This window comes from Daktulosphaira vitifoliae, unplaced genomic scaffold (genome assembly GCF_025091365.1).
Source record: "Daktulosphaira vitifoliae isolate Bord-2020 unplaced genomic scaffold, ASM2509136v1 Scaffold_4, whole genome shotgun sequence".
Lineage (NCBI taxonomy): Eukaryota > Metazoa > Arthropoda > Insecta > Hemiptera > Phylloxeridae > Daktulosphaira > Daktulosphaira vitifoliae.
Window position 1 is genome coordinate 20738578 of NW_026099575.1, and position 24186 is coordinate 20762763.

Sequence of the window (24186 nt, forward strand, 5' to 3'; positions counted from 1 at the left end):
TTATTATTTCAATAGTAATATTTTAATTTACAATTATTTGTAAAGCACACATTTTAACAAAATAAAAAAATTTTAATTTTTTTAATAACTATTAGTGATATAATGTGTTTTGTGTAATTTTTACTTGTTAAATTGAATCGTGAAACATAAACTTTACTTTTTTTGTACAGTGTAATTATTATTTACCGTAAAAACTGTTTCCATTCAATTTAGCTCGAAGTTCTATATCTTTCAGCCAATAAAAGACTTTAGTTGTTTATTCATTTAATAATTTATTTCATTATTCATCTAATAGGCTGTATCCCAAACCGTAAACCTTTTAACATGAATATATTACAAAAGTAAAAAAATATTACAATATTATTAAAATGTCTTATAAATAAGTCATATTTATGATTTGGTTACATTTCAGATTCAGTGTATATATTTAGAGATGTTTCATTTTGTAATATATCTAATCAAATACGTTTTTAATGTGATTGTCAATTATAATTTAAAATGTGGGTAATCATTTCAAATCTATGAGAAGTAAGTGATTCATAAATATATTTATTAACTTATAAATGCAAATGTTGGAAAACTATGTTTTATCTTTTTTTCCGATGATTTTACTTATATTAAGAAAAATATTTGAATAATTACAATATTTTATCCTTCCAAACTGATGCCATTAAAGAATTTTCTTGGCCAGATCGCTTGTAAGTTGATAAAATGATTCTACAGAACGTTGACGTTAATTGCATAATTCAGTTTTGCTAGAAGTGAACAAGTTTTACAGATCATAAAAATTGTTTGAACTAAATTCACTATGTTCTATCATATGGAAGTCTAGCAAATCTTAAAAATTTACTTCCTACAAATATATTTTACCGTTCATCGTAGTCAATAATAAAATATTTGACTAATTAACACAAATATGTAATACGTTTTATATAAGTTCATTGTTTAATTGAATAAAATGTAACGTATTCACTTTAGCAGGTGTAAACATAAAACGAAAACTGAAATCTTTTTTACAAATAAAATAATATAATTCCGAAAATTAATAAATTGGTTACAAACTTAAATAACAATAAATGCAACCAGAGATTTAAATCGTTTCTTTTTCTAATATTACATTTTTTCTCAATAAATTTAACTTGTTTAATTTATTAACATATGTGTAAGCTTTAATCTAATAATTAGAAATTATTTTAGTCAAATATTTTTTATAATACTTTGAAAATAATTTGTTGTATCTATAACTAAAGAATGATAATTGATTGTAGTAGTGATTTTGAAAATTTATATAATACCTTTAAGTTAAAAAAAAAACTCTGAACAATCATTTACAGTTTTTTTTTTTTATAAAACACTAATAAAATATAAAAAAAATAATTTGAATTATAATTTTTATTTCCTAAAGAGTTTGTAAATATCACCACTATATGAAACAATTTCTACAAAAATACGTTTTATTTATGTTCATTAAACTTTAAAATATAAATATTTTATTACTTTTTAATAAAGTACTTTTAAAATTATTAAAGTTTAAAAACAAAGTTTTATTTATTTTAGATTTATTTTACCTAATACTTTTACAATTAATGGTATTTAATTTGTATAAAAATAATTTAATTATAATATAGGTTAACTTTTTAAATGTTACACTACGTTTGAGTTTTTTTTTAATTTTGGGTGAATGTTTTCCATGAACAGAAAAACCTATTGAAGGATTTAAATCCAAGAGGTTATCGAAAGGTAGAGATGATCGTACCCAGAGATTATTTTCGATACAAGTATTTAAATATTACATATTTGCGGAATACAATTACCTACTATCCCTTTTGTAAGTATTACAAAAAACCTTTTGGGCTATAAGTAGTACGGAAAAAATAACGTTAACGTACACATTGTTCGTATCGCATGTTATCATCACAATATAATATAGATGGGTATATCGTGTTGAATTATTTAATAGAACCAATCAAATTAATACGGTCGGTTAAAAAAACACCGAGGGTGGGTTACACTCGTTGATGTAGGGGAAACGGGCACCCATTATTCGGAACAGTTGCGATGTTGCGGCTTGACGGCTTTATGCGATCGCGGTGTTTATTTAGCGGGGTCGTCTTGTTTACTTTGTACCTCTGCTCGCCTCCCCTTCAGTTTGCCACGCTCTCCATAATAAAGTCCCCTATCTAACAGCTACCCCGTTGGCCTGTAATCCGCAGCCGCACCCTCACAACAATCAGCGTGTTTGGCACAATGGCCGCATTGGGACTTTGTAACAATACGAACTGTTTGGCCGAAATACTGCGGCAGAAGACAGCCATGTCATTTACAGTTGTTATAATTTCAGCCAATAAAATGATTAATCTAGTCACTACTTAATAAACAAATATCACCAAAAGCATTTGAAGGAAATGTTTTTTATTTGAAAACATTTTCGACAGTACGTAGTATAATGTGATGTTTTACAGACTGATGACACCGTGTGTTTTACCGTACTGGCTGCGGTCAGAGGGCACGGGAATATGATTATGAAACAAACCCAATCCAACCTAACCAATTTACTGTGTGAGACCGGTAAACCAGGTCCAGGTCCATAATACGTGTCTGGCGTTATAAAATAAATTTCAGTGTTATTTAATTAAATCGTATCTAAGGAAGAGACTTCAATTAAAATTAAATGATTTCGTTGAATTTCAATGATAGATTTATTTTTTATTTAACAATGCACAATGGTTAAATGTAGTTGGATAATATTTCTGCAAAAGAAAAACTATTTCCACGTATTATAATAGTTCCATTATACTTGGACATTTCTCCTGCAGAATTTCACAAAACTTGATTGCCTGAGGCCATTATTGGGATTCTTCTCTAAAGATAACACAACAGTTGTATGTCAGTGAAAATTCCCACGCGTTATGCCTTTACAAATAGTATACATTTCTACAGATTACATTATATATTTGTATTGGACTACTATCAAGCTTTCAAGAAAGAAAACAAAGATAAATTATCAAAAAACCATCAAATTGATTATTAACATTATACTTTTTTTCTTTACTTAAGTCAGCTGCAACATTTCATAATAATTTTTTGTGCAAAATTCACATATTCATTAGCTATTGTAATACGAAAATAATAGTCTTCTCTAATGTTGTAATAATAAATAATATTATGTTCAGAAAGAATTATACATATCAAAAATTAAAAAAAAATTATTTTAATGTTCCTAATTATAACTACAACTACTAATGAACTAATATACTAATGAAAAAAGGTTTATAATTTAAGTATACAACTAATTGAACAGTTTTGAAGTGTATTTTGAAGTTAAACAGTTTTTGACGGTATTGATGCTACAAAATACATTTTTGGTGTGACGTATTTCGATGACGTAATTATTTAAAAGTTAAAAGAGTATTATAATAAGTGTTCTTGGAAAGCTCACAACATTTATTCAATTAATTAAAGACTGTAGTGATTGTCGTAAATATTTGGCGTTGTTCCCTTTGCGTAATGGTTACCAGTTAAAACATAAAATGACTTAAACACTTTAACGTAGACGTTCGTTAGTCAAAAAATAATATGACCTTTCTCATTGACAACAAAGGTATTAGTATATGAAAGGAGTTGGTTATACAAGAGCAGGGCAAGTTGACTCTTTGGTCGAGATGATCTTAGATTCGGAAAAATATAATAAAGTTTACGCATTTTTCACGGAAAACATTTTATATAATTACATTAATTAAACTAAATAAAATTGTATAAATGGTACACAAATGTTTTGTTTTGAATCGCATCTATACATTTTTTTACAATAACGAAATCATTAAACAACAATATAGTTGTTTAATGTTTAAAATTTTTTAATTGTAATAGTTAAATTACCACATAGTTGGTAAACATCACAAATAAAAATTATATAAAATGTCAAGTCTTATTCAAATTTGGGGAGTACTAGGAAAGGTTTTTTTAATTCTGCATGATTGCTTATTTAAATTAAAAATATTAAATTTACAAACAATTAAAAATTTTAATTATATTGTATTTTTCAATATTCATACATTGTGAAAATATAATATATCATAGTATTGCACATAAATGATCATTATGCAATTAATAATTAATTAAATTAATATTATAAACTGAGAAGCTAAAGTTAAAAGACAATTGTAGGCAGTATGTCAATTCATTATATTTCTATACTTTCTAATTTAGCTAGTCATTTTTTTAAAAAAGTACTTTTTAATATCATCGCAAATATTTTAAAGATTTGGTAAAGTTTGGTTAAAATCGAAAATCCCGAACTAGTATGATACGCTTTTTTATTTATTCACCCTTATAAAGCTTTAACTACCAGTGGTATCAATATTTTTAAAGCTTTTATAATCTTTAAACCTGATATATACGAAATATGGATCTGAAGACCTTTTCTTACCGAAGTAAAAAAATGAAATCATCCCTCTTAAAATGTGTTTTAAATACGCCCCTGTAACTAACTAGTTGTGATTTGATTAATAAAAAAGGTGTGAAATTCTTTGATAAATAGTTGATGATTTATAAAAACTACCTTAGATAAACATGCGATAAAACTACATGAATCAAAATATTGTACGTCAGTATTGGTGAAACTATGTTAGTCTTGAAATGGCTATTGATAGCTATTGTAATATCATAATATTATGGCCGTTTTATGATTCGCATAGTTTTACCAACATAATAAAATGATTTATTTGAATCATGTATAACATAGTCTCGTAAATACTTCTCATTTCAATGATTAAATAAATTAAAATTTACACTATGTAACCATAAATTAAATTTTGGTTTTTTTAAATCATTAATTAGCAAAGCAATTAAAAAAAAAAATATTACAAAATTATTGTAAATCTACTAGTACATTTAATAACGTCATAACTTAGTACAACTCAATAATGAGTATGAATTGAGCCAGTATTCATTTTTAATTGTTGGCACTTCTCCTAGATTGTTGAAATTTGAATCAAATTTAATTACGAGTCTTATATAGCCTTTGAATAGACGATGTTGAGGAAATTATACTTATTACTTTATGATAATATATATATTTTTACGAACAATCATTTTTTAACAAATATTGTTATAGTTTAATGCACTATTTTATGAATAATGAAAAAAACAACACTGTTGGCAAATATCCACGTTTCCCCTTCTTTTATGACTATGGAAAAGATACTCTAATGTTAAAATGTATATTACATGATGTACCAAGTCATCTCAGTCCCGGCGACCACAGCTGTTGTACGTTCTATTTTAGTGTACGCACTCCGCGGTCGATCCTGACAACAACGTCACATGCTTAGTCGTGACAAAATGCTGTTGTAACATGCAGACACTGTGATCGAGCCGTTTAATAATATTAATAATTTATTAATTGTAAAAAAGTTCAAAACTTCAGTCACTGGTGTCCGGTCTTGTTTCCGGGTACATGAGCGGTCCGGCCGCAGGAACTTCGTGAATGGCACATCGCCATGGGTAACTCCCATTCTTCGCTCGGTAAACACAAACTACACGACACACCTTACAAACATTTATTGCCTGATCATTACATTCCCGGTACACATACAATTAACGCAGTATAGTATTTAAACTCATTAATTAATTGTTTGTTAATTCTACTTAATTCGTAAAATAACAATAACACAAATAACAACAAACTGAGAAAAAATTGACTACTAAATAATAAACCTTAGATTAATTTTCTACTTGCTCTTAGGTCCACCCACACCTCCCGGAAAACCGTATTTGGTAGTAGATTCATCAGCACAAGAGCCAGACGTGGTCACGGTTCGTTGGAAACCACCAGAATTTGATGGAGGATATAAAATTTCAGGTAGTCTGAAAACAGTACTTCTTACTCGCAACATTTGAATAGTTATCTAAGATTTATTTTATACTCGATAAATGTTTCATTTAATTTTGTGTTTTGAATTTAAACAACCTAGAGGTAATATTTATTTAATTTTTTTTATTTAGATAAGATATATAAACCTAATAAGCATATTGGAAAAGTGTAAAAAAGAAAATTACACGAATAAAGTTTTTAAGAAAGAAATCACACATTAGTGACATTTCCCATGATTTTTTTTTTTACTTTTTATATTTAAATTTCCTTAATTATATATTAATAAATAATATTATTAGGAAAGAGATCACGGGACCATTTACTCTTTAAACGTCTGGATGAGTCTCCGGTATTGTCAAGGTTGAAAGGTTGAAAGGTATTATGGAATCTTTTGTAGAATTAAATGGCTTCTTCATGAACAGTTTTTGCGTTAACGTTATCATGGAGTGTATAATTATAGATATAAGGAGATTATTTTTCTTATAGCTATATTTTAATAATATTGGATTTTTCAGCATAGCTGTAAACGATTAATCCATGTGGGATTTTATAAATTAAAAGTTTATTATAAATATCATTAAATTTATTGTTTATGATTAATGCTTTGAGTTATCGCAGTCCGTTATTCAAAGATTAGCGATTAATTTTAATATGATGAGACCACGTGAGACGTTTGTTTAATGTGAGACCGAGATACTTTACAGAGGAAGAGGAGGAGGCATTTGTACTTTTTTTGAGAAACATTAGATCAAGGGAGAAGTCTTAGAGTAGAAGTAGTATGAACTGATTTAGATTGATTAAATTTAAAATTCTATTTTGAGATAATATTTATAAAAAAAGTTGAAGATAAAAAATTTGTTAAAAAAAAAACATTGTTTGAAAATGAAAAATAGAATACTTATTAGAGAGTGAAATGTATATTATTAGGTATACAAAATATATTTCTAATTGAATATAATTATTATAGAAAGGTAGTTACACCTTATTATTTAGTTATATTTTTGTTTAAGTAGGAAGGAATTTAAATGGAAGGGCATGCAGTGATCTAATTTTAATTTTTTATTTCCGGATATGCAACTAAATATCCCTAGACACTTGGCATGATCTCACAATGCCTTTGGTTACTTTGGCTTATTATGAAATTATTTATGTAATTTTAAAGTTAAAGCTAAAGAAAAGTTTTTCTGAAAAGATTGAAAAAATCAAATGGAAAATAGAATATATAAAATAACAATAAAAATAGCTAGAATAACTAAATATTTAATTAGCTTAACGACCGTTATGAATAATATGTAACTACATTGACAAAAATTATAACTGGTAACATGTATAGCTTTTTATCAGTGTTTAGGTTTTCAGGGATATTTTCAGTTTTAAAAAGTGATTGATTATTGCAATAAAAAACTTGATTATTACAGTAAAATTAAAACTATATTAAAAATATTATTAATTTAAAAAACTAAAAAATATTAAAAATATTAAACTCAAAGCCACAAAAAATTAATGAAAAGTCGCGGATACGTATTTCGGAAACAATGTTACCATTATCAACGCTAAACACATACTGACCTGTCAGTATATTAATAATATTTTTAATATAGTTTCAATTTTACTTAATTAATTAGCCACAAGAGATCAATTTTTATTATATGATTATTACAGCCGTGAATGAAAATTTATTTTAAAATACGTACTCTAAATTTTCTACATACTCAATTTATAAGACATCAAAGAGTATATTTGGTGAATAATTCAGTTAATACAAAAATTAAACAACAGTAATTAATTAAAATTAATTATAACAATAATTGTTACGAGAAAAATGTTTTTTTCTAGTTTATTTTTCAATAAATTAAATTGATTATATATTTTTTTTATTTAGGTTATATTGTTGAACATCGACGGACTACTTCGCCACATTGGGTAAAAGCTACACCATCAAAAGTATCACTAACCCAACTAACCTTAGGTGGACTTGAACCAGGATGGCGTTATCAGTTCAGAGTAAAAGCTGCAAACTCTCGTGGATTTTCATCCCCAAGTGTAATATCAGATCCTGTGACGATAACACTTAACAGAACAGCTGTTGTAGCTCCGGTGTTTGTCGTCAGTATTGAAGATCGCGTAGCTTTAGAGAATGAACAAGTATAAATAATTTAGATCAATTAGACTATTAATGTCATAACTTTGAAAAATTAATACATATAATATATTAGTCTCTTATTTTATTAATTGTTCTTTAGTTATCATAAATTCATATCTATAAGTAATTTTTTTAAATTTCTTTTGGTAATAGTAAAATTACTTCTTAGGTAAAATTTGAAGTGGAATTTGTGGGTACACCTGCTCCTAAAATAAGTTGGTATAAAGATGGTTTAGAACTTTTTAGCAATAGACGACAAAGAGTTAATACTGAAGATGGTATTAGTACACTTTATATTCACCAGGCCGAGTATTCCGATGAAGGCGAAATAAAATGTACGGCTACAAATAGAGCTGGTCATGCTGTAACTAAAGCTAGACTGCGACTTGAAGGTATTATATTTATAAATATTTGAATTTTAGTGCAATAGAAAATGTATTTAAATAATGACATATGTATTATTAGCACCTCCAATGGTGCGATTACCACAAGATTACGAAGAAGGTTTACTGCTTGAACAAAATGAACCTATGAGATTAAAGGTTTCAGTTGCAGGACGTCCTTTACCACAAATTACTTGGCTGCACGACGGCGAAGAGATACGAGGTGGTGAAAGGTAAAGTTAAAATAAAAATGTAATATTATATTATAAGCTTTTTTGATTATATATATCACTTTATAATGATATATTTATGCTATAGATATGAAGTAATTCACACAGATAAATTCGCTGCATTAAAATTGGCTGCTGTTAAAAGATCAGATCGAGGTTGTTACCAGGTACACGCGGTGAATCCTATTGGAGAACATACTGCTTCGTTTTTAGTTACAGTGACAGGTATAAAACATTTAATTCATAATACAAATATAGTAAGTAAGGAAACGGGTCTTTATTGTTCTCATTACTTATAACAATTGACCAGTTTCCTTACTTACTGAACCGGTATATATTTTTTATAGCTTTTAATACATTTATTATAACAATAGCTCGAAAATTATCTTTGATTACTGTTATTATTTTTAAAAAGTTGTATGTATAAATAGTGCAACAATTTTTGAGTGTATATGAGAATCCATTTCGAGACGGTAAGATAGAAAACTGACGCCATCACAACGTCGTTATTTTGCCCTCATAATAAACAAAATAAAAAAGTAATCCTTAAATAATTGATAATTTTTTCGTCACTGTATAAACACCAATTAAAATTCTTAGTTTTGTTAGTTATATATTTATTATTTCATACCCTCTATTCTTATGTTTTTAAAGTTTTATACCTTCATAATTTCTTTCATCGCAGACGTAACTTAGATAATACCTAATTACTTAGGCTTATCTCTCTTATACAACTCCTACTATTCCTAGTTCACGTTTATGCAATTGCTGAATCCACTAACTCGCACTTTCCTTCTTGTATTTCTAATTTATCTACAAATTATCATACTCATTATTAATTTTCCTCATATAAAAAGAAAATAATAACCCTCTTTTTTTACTACAGTCAAATTACAGTTAAAATGCTATTTCAATTTTGTTATCTTATTCTTGTTTCTTATTTTATACACAATATTATAAATTCAATGATATCATACACGTATTAGATTTATCTTTTTCTAATTGGTTTTACTTATTTATTATTACTTTAATTATAACTTAATTGGCTTGTTTTTTTTAATCAAGATTTTTTGACTATTTTTATTAATTTTTATCAAATAAAATAAATATTTTAGAAAAATAAAAAATAAAAAAAAATCATGGGAAGTGTCACTAATGAGTGGTTTCTTCCATCAAAATGTATTCATGTAAATTATTCTACTCTTTTCATATATGTTTATTGTGCTCATTGTACAGAATGTATATTTCTAAAGAAAAAATATAACTTTTAATAATTTGAATTATTATTACATTGTGTATTTTATAATTAATGACAATCAATTATTACAATGATAAACCTATGAATTTTATAATAAATATAAATGAGTTGTATATTATACAGATAAGGAGGGTACTTTGTTATATGTGTAAATTGAAAATTATCCAAATTATGATATCTAATAAAGATATCATTAAAGTAGTGAAATATGAGACTAAAAGAAATTCTAATGTTTAAATATTTTAAATATTAACGTTAATTACTTGATTTAGATAAAGAGTTTAATTAAATTCCATTATTTCATAAATTTCATGTGATACAATTGGTTATAATTCAATCTTCATTAACCATTAGTAGTTAATTATAATTACCTTTTTTAGATAAAAAAATGTTATTTTACCTTATATTTAGAATAAATTAAAACTGCATTTTTTTCATATATTTAACATATTTTAAGGGCACAAATAAGTTTAAAAACAGTTTATTTTATTTTATATATTGAATATTTGTTTTTTATGAGTTAATGAAAAAAAACGATAAAACAGTATCAGAAGTAATTGTAATTAAATAAATAAATTTAAATTTAAATAATAATTCTATATATAGGATTAATATTTATGTAAACAAAAGTATTCTTTTGGAATTAATCCTTATAAATTTTAAAATAATTTTTGTTTTTATTCATACCTTATTTTTGAAAAGAATGAATATATGATGAATTTGAGTCTTAAGTTTTTAATGAACTTAAATTTAAAGTATACATACATTGCTGATGAATTGGTTTCCATAACTCACTCAAACATTCGCAATATAAATACAATTTTTACATATAAATAGTAACTTTTTTTAGTTACATATAATTCTTGATTTCTCAACTAATAATAATTTTTTAGAATCATCTCTTATAACTATAATGGTTTTAACTTTAAATTTTTAAATGATAACATTCATATTATTTCAATTTAAAAAATAGAAAAAGATCTAATTAAAAAAATGTCTGGTCGATAATAACTTTCGTATCAGTTATCCGGAAGTTATTATGAATTTAAATTAATGACTAGAGGTGATGAGTGGGTGCTGCTAGTTTTATAATTAGATATTTCGCGGCCGTACTCTTCGTTCCGCCTAAGTATAAAAATACCTAAAAAAAGAATAATATCCAAGTCCTGGTCCTAAATTTGTTATGGATCCGTTATTTTCTTAATTAGATAATTTTCTGATATAAGTTACTTAAATATGTATGTTACCAATTAAAAAAATAAAGTTGATCCTTATACGTTATAAGGGATGATCCTAAAAAGTAATTAATAGTTAAGAAATTAAGAAATTGATGTAACTATAACAATCGAAAAATTTTTTTTAATATTATATTATTTTTGAGAATAATTGAGTGGTTTATGATAAACCGATTACTCTGTATATTCTATAATATTTGATTTACTAAAGTAAAACTAATTTCATAGATAGACCATCACCACCTGGTAAAGTACAAGTTTCTAAAACTACTGGAAAATTGGTATCGCTCTCCTGGAAACCTCCAGAAGATGACGGTGGATGTAAAATTGGAAGTTACATAGTAGAATATAACAGAGTAATTATATTTATATACATATAAATAGTAATAATAGTCCATTATTTTTTAAATTTTAGAAACTCTTCGGGCTCACTCCCCAATATTATGTGTATATATATAAAAAGAATATAAAATATTTCAGAGCGATCAGATAAGTTTAACTCATACCAACTGAATATTGGATAAAAGGGTAGGTTTTTGGTTTTTGCAATTAACTCGTAGATTACTACTCCTAAAAAAAAATTATTTAAACTAAATTATAGATCTAATTGTTTTGTATAAATTAAGTCCTGACAATTTTTCTTCCAAATTTATTAGTCTTCATAAAAAATTTTTACTTGTTACTTTTATTTTGTAAAATTTAATTTTAAACAATTTGTATGAAACATTAGGTTATACCAATTTCAATAATTTCACAAAATATTACGTATTTTGTCATTTTTCTGGAAAATTAATGGGTTTAGAAGACAAATTATTAAATTTTAATTATTAGATCTAAAATTTAATTATGATAAATTATTTTGTTAGAGCAGTAATTTATGAATTCATTGCAAAAATCTAAAACACTTTCCCTTTTGACCAATTTTCAACCTCAATTCGGTACAGGTTAAATTTATCTGATCGGCCTAAAATTTTTTATATTCACTTTTTATATGTATACAAATAAATTTGAGGGTTAATTCCACAGAATTTCTAAATTTTAAAAATAAGGGATATTATTATTTTTAATTTTTTAAGCTTCTTAACTGTTTTATTTTATTAAAATATTTTAAAGGTTGGATGGGATATGTGGTTAAAAGCAGCTACTAGCAGACAGCTTAAAATTGTTTTAGATGATTTATTGGAAGGTTCAGAGTATACTTTTCGAGTGAAAGCAGAAAATCCATATGGTATTAGTTTACCTAGCGAAGTATCTGAAGCAGTATTTTTACCTGACATTAGAAAAGGGTTCGTTATAATAAAAATTTGAAGTTTCATTTAAAGTCTATTAATAATAATGTTTTTACAGTGTTTATAATCCAATAAATAGTGCAACACTGTTATCCGAGGATGAAGAGAAACTCGTAAAAATTAAAGAAACAGAAATGTTTGAACATTTTGGTCGTAAATCAAAATCACCAGAACCATTTTTAAAACCAAGAAAATTGAGTGTTGATGAAGTATCACCCCCAGTACCAACGAGGAAGAAGAAAAAGCGTTGGACCGACACAAGTAGTGCTGGAACATGCGAGTCATTGTCTTCCATATCTTCAGATTTATCATTTGAAGCGTGGCAAAAACCCATTGAAGAAAAAGATCATTGGGGCTTGTCACCAATGTTAAATGCGGATGGTGTTAAAATAAGTTCNATTGGGGCTTGTCACCAATGTTAAAAGCGGATGGTGTTAAAATAAGTTTTGGTAGCCTGCCAAATCCCCAGACGTCTTTGAATTACAAAGCAAAAGGTAAGAGATAAAAATGAATCAATTAAACATGATTATCTTTTGAAATTAATTTTTTTCTAAGGAAATTCAAACAATTCACTTTTAACAAATTTTGATCATGGCACCGTACCTCCAATGTCGCTTTCTTCTCCTGAGCTCGGTGCAGAACTTGATGATTTTGAGGAGCACATAAGAAATTCATTCAGTTCAAGTGAACTTCTTTATGAACGCAACTTAAACAGGTTTAATGACTATAATAATGAGGAAAATCCTTCATCAGAAGCTCATAAAATATCACTTTACAATATGGATAGAAAAAATAATTTACTAAAACTACCGGTGGCTAGATCATCATTAGAAGAAATAGAAGAAAAATCCATTTTAAGTGATTCAGGTTCTATACAAACTGTTATTGATAAAGTGAAAACTTCTAAGTCTAGTAGCATTTTGTCATTAGCGAATAATTTGGAAGATGAAACTGAGGATATTAATGAGAAATCATCTTATTCGTTATCTAATTTGTCATTGGAAGCCATTAGTAGATCTACTAGTGATATAAATAAGCATTTTATATATTCTTCCTCTTCAGAATCAGAAAGTGGTGATGAATGTATTGTAAAGTTTGGGAGCGGAAAAAGAGCATTAGATCATAATACTTCTAGTATTTTCTTTTCTACAATTTTCGATGATGACTATTTATCTGATCACAAATCCGATAGAGAATTAATAGTTTCACCCACCAAAGACGTTGATAAGGCTGAACAAATTTCATTAGATTCTTTAAATTCAGAATCAATAAGCAGTGGTGATATTTCCCAAACAGAAAAAGAATGCAATGAAAGTGAAAAGGATTGGAGAAGTGAATTTAATATAGAAAATGTAGGAAATAAAAAGAGATATTCTAATGAAGATAAAATCGTTGATACCCAACTAAGAGATGGCATTCCAAACTATAATATGTTAGAAAAATCGTTTTATAATAATGCTACTGTTATAAAATCTAGTGAGAACCTTAGCCGATTTCAATTTGAATTTTGCGGGAAGAAAGATGAGATTATTCCTCCTGAAATACTAAAAAGAGAAGAGTCAATCAATCATGTAGCTCTACCAGTGATAACAGTTACAGAATTTAGTGGTGATTATAGCCCAAAATCTTTTTTAAAAAAAATAATCGTTCCTTCTTTTTCTGGGAAAAACAATTCAATTTTCAAAAGAAAAACTGTGAAATCTGATGTTTTTGGTAGTATTAAAAAGTCACCAGAACGTGAAATACCAAATTATAATGTTCCTAAAATAGTTGAAGATACAAATCGCGTGACAGTCGAACATTATAGTAATATACTTGAAAATTATAACAAAAACGCTTCCAAACCAAATTCTAAAACTTACTTAGATTTCGATCAATTAAAAATGGCAGCCATTGAAGATGAACCCATTATTTTAGAAATATCACAAGAAGAACTTAATATAAATAATGAGGAAAAGGAAGAAAACAGTATTTTGGAAGAATATCATACTATAGATAACGAAATAGATACGACAATTAATCAACTGATTCTTTTAGAAAATCCTCCTATTAATAGTATTTCGTATTTAAAATTTTTTGGAAATATTTCTTTAATTTTGTTTGGTTACTGGTTATATATGTGTAAAGATGAAAGACTAGCTATACCAGTATTTGGATTTTTGCTGACTCGTTTTTTCAAAACACAAATTTGGGACAGAATATAATACTTTATTTTTGTAATAATTACTTATTGTATCATATTTTATAAGTTTTTTTTTATTTTTAATAACGTAAAAAAATCAATGAATTCATGTGGTGTAATGATGAAGTTTTGTACGAATTAATTATTCAAGAATATATTCAACAATTTTTCGATTTTTTTTGTTTTATTAAATTAATTTAAATTGCAAATTAATNGTAAAAAAATCAATGAATTCATGTGGTGTAATGATGAAGTTTTGTACGAATTAATTATTCAAGAATATATTCAACAATTTTTCAATTTTTTTTGTTTTATTAAATTAATTTAAATTGCAAATTAATTAAAGTCTTAAACTTTAGAAAACTAATGTTTTTAAAGCACACGTACTATTTTAATTACTCTTTTGGCATGCGTTTGCAAATTTTAAACTGTGATTTTCTCCTACGTGTTCAATGTTATTAAACTTAAGGTAGGTGACTTTCGGTCGTTCGGTCACGGAAAGGCTAGACGTCGAGAGTAGAAAGACGTTTTATAAGATTTGGCAGCAATATGTTTTTTGTACTTCACAAGTAGATGTAATGTTCGAAAATTGAAATGACAAGAGGAGACGAGTGAAGAAATATAGAAGAATAAACAGAAAACTTTTAAATAACTGTCCGATCATTGCAATGTTACTACCGAAACTGCGCATGTAAAACCGATCCCCTCTTGTTTAGCATATGACAGACTGTTGATTTGCAAAGATTTGGATCAAAAGTCGCGTGTACGCTCATCAGGTTCTCTCGCCAACGCCGTGTTAGTCGCTTGTTTATTCGTTTTGTTAAGTTTGTGTGTGTGTGTGCTTGTTAGATTATACAATTCGAAACCGGTAAAACTACCATGACAAGTACTTAGGGCCATCAAGGGAGAGTGCGAGAGAACTAGATTTAGGTATGTGAATAAATATTAATGCTTATGATTTTCTTTTCTTACATAGTTATGAATAATTGCAATCATTTAATGAAATTATTAAATTCATAAAACACATTCGGTAGGTACAGATAGAAGAGTATTTCGCGTAAAAGTCTATCTGGTATCTGTGTGATACCAATGAACGGCAGCGGGCCGTTTATTTTTAAACCGTCGATTGTCATATTTTGCCCAAGGATGTTTTGCGCTTAATTTAGAGTTGGATCGTATACGATGCATGTAAATCACTGCTCGAAACAAAATTCACACGGTAAAAATATTACTATGAATTAATAAAAATTGATGAAATAAATATTCTGAAATAACATTAAAATATTTAAATATAAATACAAATAATATATATATATATATATTAATATAAATAAATATGATTATTTATTACATAATATCTTAAAATAATTAGTTGTGAGCAAATATTAATTATATAAAAAAAAGTAAATTTATTATCATTCATTAATTAAAATTTAATAATAACTATTTTATTGAATTGGATCACAAAAATTTTAGATGAATACAACCATAAAAATATTTCTAAATTAAATATGTTAAAGAAAAACATAATCTTTGAAGTATTAAGTCGAAATTTTGTTATAAAAATTAGTTTGTTAAAAGACGTTTTTTAATATTGAAACCTGTGAAAATGAACGGATACTGCCTGTAAAAATATTTTGAGACGTTTAATATATCTGTTTAATTTTAGAAATTTAAGGATTCCTTTAATTGTTTTCAAAAATAAACATACATAAAAGAAAAAGTAAAGTAAAATAATTATCTACAAAGTATGTTATGATATAGTTATAGTCTTCAATATCTTTCCCTAAATATGACCACTAAAAATAATCATAATATCGTAATTTGTATGAGCATTATTATTTTTATTGAGCTCTTAATAGAAAATTTTACATAAAATATTAATCAGTTTCCATCATTAGATAATTTAAAAAATGAAACAAATATTCATATTTGTTATTTTCATACAATATATAAAAAAGATTTTTATCTCAATATTTTATAAATTTACTCGATAAATTAATATTTTTATGTAAAATATTGATTCAATAAAACTAGAATGCATTTCATAAGTTGTTAGCTCATTTTAATTTTAGAAAGCAGATGGTTTTAAACTCTACAAAATGTATTAACCTTTTCATAGAATAAACTATAGCTTGCTTTAATCTATTTATATGTTATTAGTAAATTGCAGTAGATAGGTTTGTAGAAATTAGAATCTTTTTTGGCTGTAAACATTGACAGCGAGGAAATAAATAACTTGTTTAAATTAAAAAATACATCCAAAGTCAAAGCTTTTATTTGATTACTAAATTTTAGCCAAAAATGTTTACATCTTTAATTTTTCAAGAAATATTTGGTATAAAAATATAAAATAACATTTTTTTTTTTAGATAATACTATCTTTTTCGTATAAAAAGAAACAATTAGAATTGAAATGAAAATTTATTAATAATAATAGTATATACTCAAGACACTATTTCTATTCTGTAATTTTTATCCACATTTCAAATATTATATTATTTATTTTTTTTTGTTTACTTAGGAAAAATTATTTTATCCATTGTAAGTGTTAAAAATTCAATAAATCTGAATACACATTTTTATCTGTGTTATACTAAATAATTCAATTAGAGAGCATAATATAAAATATTTAGCTAATAACATTAAAATATACAAAATATTCGTTTATTAGACAGTATGAAACTTATAAAATATCAATTTGTACATACTATTTTACAGTAAATTTACGAATTATCCTTACGTGAATGCTATGGAGTAAAGTTTAGGTAAAAAGAAATTATAAATGTTTTTAAATATCTTTATTGTGATGAATTATAGTTTTAGAATCTATGGTGGAAATAAATAATAAATCATTAATATAAAATATTTATGAACAAATAATTTTGTCCAAAATTATTTCATAGAAACTATGTGGTTGGACCAAGAATATATAGTATTAAAATATCTTAAAATATACACATCTATGAGTTGATGAGATTAAAGCATTTATACACGTTAGGAAAATATTAGATATGTCACATTTTAGTCTTTTTATTTCTTTTAAACAGGCAGATATTTTTTTTTTTTTGTGGAAAAAAATACAATCTGAATAAAATATACAATAAGTACTTATGATAAAATATTATTACTGAAAATAATATTATTGAAAAAAAAACAATAGCTTGTGAAGAGACTGCCCAGTGGAAGGACTCCCACTGACTTTAATAATCTAATAAATTAAAAAACTGTTAAAACATAATTATTTTTATAATGTAAATAGATTCCTACTACAATATTATTTTAGGCATTGTGTTGAATTATCAGAAATTTTTTGGGAGGATAGGGTTTTAATGAGAGGGATTCGGATGATTTTGGAGTCAGTTGTGGAAAAATTTGTATCTGAAGTTAGCAGTTTGTTTTGTAGTAATGAATTGGAGGTCATTATAGATTATTTTATTTTATATGTAAAGAGGATCGTTGAGTATATGTTGAATACACTTTAGTTGGAAAACTTGAATTTTGTTAATGTTCGAAATTTTTGTCGNTATACACATCTATGAGTTGATGAGATTAAAGCATTTATACACGTTAGGAAAATATTAGATATGTCACATTTTAGTCTTTTTATTTCTTTTAAACAGGCAGATATTTTTTTTTTTTTGTGGAAAAAAATACAATCTGAATAAAATATACAATAAGTACTTATGATAAAATATTATTACTGAAAATAATATTATTGAAAAAAAAACAATAGCTTGTGAAGAGACTGCCCAGTGGAAGGACTCCCACTGACTTTAATAATCTAATAAATTAAAAAACTGTTAAAACATAATTATTTTTATAATGTAAATAGATTCCTACTACAATATTATTTTAGGCATTGTGTTGAATTATCAGAAATTTTTTGGGAGGATAGGGTTTTAATGAGATGGATTCGGATGATTTTGGAGTCAGTTGTGGAAAAATTTGTATCTGAAGTTAGCAGTTTGTTTTGCAGTAATGAATTGGAGGTCATTATAGATTATTTTATTTGATATGTAAAGAGGATCGTTGAGTATATGTTGAATACACTTTAATTGGAAAACTTAAATTTTGTTAATGTTCGAAATTTTTGTCTCGCCTCATAGTTCAATACCATACGACAATATTGATTTAATAAGGCTATTACGACTTTGGTGAGCAGATAAGTTTTGGAATTTTTATGGAGTAGTAGCTGTAGTATTAAAAGACGCTTTACAGTTAATATTTTGTAATGAATGTGGTGCGACCAGTTGAATTTACTGTCATGGGTAAGGCCAGATATTTAATTTTTAATGAAGTAGGATTATTATTTATAAAAACTTGTGGAAAATTGTTAAAACGGAGAATAAAAGTAATATGACAGGATTTATTTTCATTTATCAAAACGTACCATTTTATACATATAACCAAACATATATTTGGTTTAGGTGTAATTAAAATTATACAACAGCAGTGTTATGGTTTTTATGTACTGAAATCAATATTTTATCATTAGCATAGTCTGCCACATGGGTATCAGTAGTTTTTAAAGGATCAGCAGTATATACATAGTGGAACATATCTAACTGACAGATTATATAACATTTTATACTTATTTTATTTAAACCAATTTTACAATTTTACAAGTAGGACGTGATGAAATAGACAAGGAAGTATTTTGGAGAAAGATGGATGAGGTGAGATTGTAACTTCACAACATAGACTGATGGTAAAGGAGTTGTGGTAAGAGAATATACATAAACCGAAGGAACACGGGATAAAAAACAAAGATCCAGTAGTGAAAAATTAAAGGAGAAAATGAAAAAAAGTTTTTAAAGGCAGTAAATAAGAGAACGGTGGGAATGTCGAGGATGTCATAAATGATGTGTGAAATAGATTTGCTAGTTGTGTAAAGAATACTGCAAAATAGACTGTTGGTAAGAATAGAAGTAGAATGCTAGGAAACAAGGAAACCTGGTGGTGGAATGAGGATGTTTAAAAAATCATAGAAAGTAAGAAAAAGCAATGAAAAGTATGACAGAAGAGCAAAAAGAAAGAAGATTGAATAGAGTATAAACGTTTGTTGAAAGAAGCCAAGTGTGCAGTAAGTAAGGCGGAGTTTAAGAGGTATGATTAGTTGTATGATAGGCTAGGTACAAAGGAAGGCGAGAAAGAAGTCCATAGAATCGCAAAAGTAAGAGAAAATACGTCTAAAGATTATCATTATGTAAGGTGTATAAAAAGTGTTGATAGTAGGGATCGAGTGATGATGATGTGAAAAAAATGTGGAAAAAATATTTTGAAATATTACTGAATAAGGAGTATCTAAAAGAGACATTAGAGGATATCTCGTGGAACGAGAGGCTGGTAGATTTAAAGGTAAAGAAAATATACAAAAGTATGAAAATTGTAGAGTCATAAAGCTTATGAATCATAGTATAAAAATTTAGGAAAAGGTAATAGATAAGAGAATAAGAAATGAGACATCGGTATCTAAAAACCAGTTTGGATTTATGCCTGATAAAGTCAACAATGGAGCCAGTATTTTGTGTGAGGCAACAAATAGAAAAGTTTAGGAAAAAGAAGAAAAAGCTGTATATGGTATTTATAGATTTGGAAAAACGTATGATATAGTACCGAGAGAAGTTTTAAAGTAGGCATTAATGAGAAAATGAGTCCTTAAAAGATATATTAATATAATAGAGGATATGTATAATGGCACTTGTATTAGGGTAAAAAGTGTAGGAGGAGTAACAGAAGATTTTAGAGTAAAAGTAGAAGTGCACCAAGGTTCTGCTTTAAGCCCTTACTTATTTTCTATAGTGATTGATGAAATTACTAGAAAAATACAAGGAGAGGTGCTGTGGTGCATATTGTTCGCTGACGATATAGTTTTAATAGGAGAAAATAGGGAGGAAATTAATTAAATGCTAGGTCATGTTATGAGGAGAGAGAAAACGAAAGCTGTAAGAACAGTTATAGAAATTAATGTTGAAGGAAGAAGAGGTAGAGGAAGACCAAAAAAGAGATGAAGGGATGTAATTTAAAGCGATATGAAAACGGCTAGTGTGAACGTAAATGATGTGAGAGATTGTGTCAAATGGAAGTTTAGGATAAGGATGGCCGATTCCAAGAAGTTGGGATTATGGCGAGGAAAAAGAAGACTGAATATTGGAAGGCTCTTGAAAATATTTAATATTTTATTTGTAGTATATCTTCTATATTTTGTTGCTTTTTTTGTCTTTTATATTTTAATGTTGTTTAAAATAACTATAAATAAAGAAATATTAATAATTATTTTATTTTCATAACGTAAATGTGGGTATCAAATAAACATAAATTTAAATTGATTAGGGAGCTTGATTCAAATTGTTAATCAAATTGAACCTAATTGAAATTAGAACCATAGTTACTTATTTCATATTTTTTAATTCTTACATTTTAAATATCGAACAAATATTTTTTAATGAATAGAAATATTTCTTAAAGTTTTAATAATTTACCAACTATTTATATGACAATAAAAATTATTTTTAACAAAATCATAGAAGTAATGACGACCAATTTCCTAATAAAGATTTGTCAATAGATATTTCATTGGTTAAATTGTTTAACGTTTCAGTATAATCTAATTCTGAGTATTTTAACTAGCTTCTTCTTTGTCTTAGCAGTAAAATGTTTGCATACATTTTGCGCCTTAAAGTTGTATTAAAAAAATAATTTTTTAAATTATATACAAAATATCCCACCAAATTTTAACATTTTTAATAACTTTTGATCCAGTGATAATTTTTCGTTTTTTTTAAAAAATTATTTTTGTAGTGTTTGACTATGTTAAAATATATTTTTTATTACCTGTCTCTAAAAAAATTATTAGTTTTTGAAGTTACTAAATTGCAATATTAGAATTTTTCTCATAAAAAATGTTGATGGTTTGGTAACAATTTTACAATAAATATTTATCAAATTATAAACATTTTAATGTTAAAGCCCATAAAGATTTTTTTTCTGTTCATGATTAACTCTTAAAGTTGCTAATTTTGGAAAGGTCGTTGTTTTTATAGCCCCTCTATATGCGTCTGCATTCAATATAATGGTAAAAATTTTTTTTTAACTACTATAGACATATTTTCAACGACTATTTTAATCGTAGTTTAATAATTAATTTATATCATAATCATATCAATAAATGTTATTTTAAAAAGAAGATACAATTTTTTTAAATATTAAGATGTACCTACCTTCTCCCGCTTAAATTTGCGATTTTCATGTATACATTTTCTAAAATATTAATAAGAATATATATAAAAAAATATTTATTAGTATTTAAATACTTTTATTTGGAAGTATTCTTAACATTATTGATTATTAAGTTTTTTTTAAAGAAATTTTTTTTAATTTTCTATATTTGTCCAATAATTTTATTAAATTATATTCTAATATAAATTCGGCAATTAAAAAATACGTACATTATTTTTTTAGAAATTTGGTGGCAAAAAAATCAGCTTATTTACGAATAGGTGTGTAATCATTTAAGTTAGGAAATTTTTGTCGACTTCTTACTGCAAGTTTTATGGATGATTTAATAAAGGTCGAGGTTAATTTATAGCTTACAGTTTGATTTACAGTTTAAATGCAGAGAAGTTTCCAATGACTTCATCCATAATGATTTTATTATCCATTTGCCAGACGATTGTGACATTTATCGTTGTGTATATTATGGTTTATTTTTGGTATTGACGAGGATTGAATGAGTCTAACAAATAGTATACCACAGTTCATGCAAGTAGTAAAGAGAGGGATATCCAACAAATTTACAGAGCAGAAAATGAACTAATAAAAATTAGTGGATGAATAAATATCTGGCGACTGATTTTTTGTTATTGTCACTAAAAGAGAAAATTTGATGCAGTTGCCGGACAAAACTGCGCCGCTGTATACTAAAATAATTCCGTGTGTGGGTCAGTCCGTTGTCGGTCTGCGCGCCCAAACGTTTGGACTCGTTCCCGTCCAAGTCCGTCTCCTATAATAAGGTGAAGGGGTGTTGGTTGTTGTTGTAATACATATATATATATTTGTGCAAAAAAAGTTTTAATTTTCAATTTTTTGACAAGATTTTATTTTTTAACTTATTAAATAATGCCAGTATTACTAGTAATATTATGATCTTTTTATGATATTATTCATATTTTACATCATATATCATGGGCAACAAATGCTGTAAATGTCAATCAAACTATAGCAGTGTAAATGGAACAGTTGCTTCTTTTTCATCTAATAATTCTTCGACTTCTCGGTAAGCTTAACAAATTCACGTAAACAAAATGATTAATACAGTTCCTTATCTAAAAACAACTCTTTTGATTTAAACTTATTAAATCCTTTAAGTTATACAATAATTCAAATTCAAAATTAATCTTAATTTAAAACATAATCTAATTTTAAGGGTTTTTAACTTTAAACTTTCATATAATTGCAAAATCATAAATTTTCTCAATTCAAATGCAATTGCTAACAATTTTTTCAAAACTGTCATTATATTAAAAAAAGTACACAACTCTGGATTTCTGTTTGAATTTTTTCGAGTTTTGAAAATAAAAAGGTTTACGTTCAAATATAATATAACCCCTACGAATTTTATTTTGAATGCACTTTAATTTTACACAGCAATACTTGTTACAATTACTTGATGATTAACAAGTGTTAAGTGTTGATCATATTTTGTTAGGAAGATACAATGAGTAATGAGATATGATTGCTTAACTTAAAAATACATTTTTATACAATTCATTTACCGTAAATACATTAATTAATGATGTATCAACATACTCATTTTAGACATGTTTTGCGTACACGTGTGATGTGTATAGTCATCATTAAAAACAAATTTTTAGCTATTTATAAGTTGTAATGTAGGTAATGTTGCAATGTTGGTGTTACAAATTTTTTACATTCAAACGTCTACTTTAATAAAATAGTTATAAATATAAAAGCAGAAAGTACATAATTTTATGAATTATAAGTTTTTAGATTTAGGGTGATAATTGATCTAAAAGTTTAGTTTGTTATTTTAAAATTATTTTTAGTTATGGCTTTATGTCATATGTAAGATGAATAACTTAAAATTTTAATAGCCGTATAACGTTAACAATTCTGATTATATATGGAACTAAATTTCATAAAAATACAGCTTAATTGATAAAATGTATCATATTACTATAGATTAAAGTTGAATTATATGTATTTAATAATACAAATATCAATTTACTAATTGTTATAAATAAAAGATTGTCCTAAAATAATTTTGTTTTAAATATTTGAATCTTTAAAGTACAGATTTTAATACTTGTAAATACTCAGGAGAATTTTGGTAAATGTAAAAAAAAAAATTTTAATGACTATAATATTTTCAGAAAGATACTTATTCTTTCATTATTTATTATAAATATTTTTGATTTTTATATTTTATCAACTTAAGAATTTTAATATTTAATAAAGAAAAAATCTAGGTTAATCGTAGTGTTTTAATTATAGCCTTATAAACATTTTTAGTGAAGGAAGAACAATCATTTTTTGTTAAGGTCATCAAGGTTAACACCTACGTCGACT

The 24186-nt window shown here is 26.1% G+C and overlaps 2 protein-coding genes across 6 annotated transcripts in view; both read left to right on the forward strand.

Annotated features, from left to right (window-relative positions):
* The first annotated feature begins 506 nt into the window (after positions 1 to 506).
* LOC126906037 (muscle M-line assembly protein unc-89-like) lies at positions 507 to 14765 on the forward strand. Of its 5 annotated transcripts, none has more exons than XM_050686257.1 (11): positions 507 to 528; positions 5747 to 5863; positions 7758 to 8020; positions 8188 to 8410; positions 8484 to 8634; positions 8720 to 8856; positions 11353 to 11480; positions 12238 to 12410; positions 12472 to 12761; positions 12812 to 12907; positions 12969 to 14765. In XM_050686257.1, the coding sequence occupies exons 1-11, from the start codon at positions 522 to 524 to the stop codon at positions 14615 to 14617; spliced, it is 3234 nt and encodes a 1077-aa protein (XP_050542214.1). In that variant the 5' UTR covers positions 507 to 521; the 3' UTR covers positions 14618 to 14765. The 5 variants fall into 5 exon arrangements, with proteins under 5 accessions (XP_050542214.1, XP_050542211.1, XP_050542212.1 ...); XM_050686254.1 differs by lacking the exon at positions 507 to 528 and adding an exon at positions 5229 to 5586 and having other exon boundaries at positions 12472 to 12810; positions 12861 to 12907; XM_050686255.1 differs by lacking the exon at positions 507 to 528 and adding an exon at positions 5229 to 5586.
* A 7779-nt stretch (positions 14766 to 22544) lies between these two features.
* The window catches only part of LOC126905607 (myosin light chain kinase, smooth muscle-like), a 55815-nt gene continuing 54173 nt past the window's right edge, over positions 22545 to 24186 (forward strand). The window contains exon 1 of the mRNA XM_050685489.1: positions 22545 to 22873. Within this exon, the coding sequence (XP_050541446.1) occupies positions 22782 to 22873 (92 nt within the window). The 5' untranslated portion in view covers positions 22545 to 22781. The remainder of the gene's footprint in view (positions 22874 to 24186) is intronic.

What these genes read in the sequence shown, in the direction of transcription:
- LOC126906037 (XM_050686254.1), top strand. Translation starts at nt 5,502, where the DNA reads ATGGGTAACTCCCATTCTTCGCTCGGTAAACACAAACTACACGACACA. An exon ending in TTACCTGACATTAGAAAAGG is followed by an intron (nt 12,411 to 12,471) that starts GTTCGTTATAAT and finishes ATGTTTTTACAG; the next exon opens with TGTTTATAATCCAATAAATA. An exon ending in TTTGAATTACAAAGCAAAAG is followed by an intron (nt 12,908 to 12,968) that starts GTAAGAGATAAA and finishes TTTTTTTCTAAG; the next exon opens with GAAATTCAAACAATTCACTT.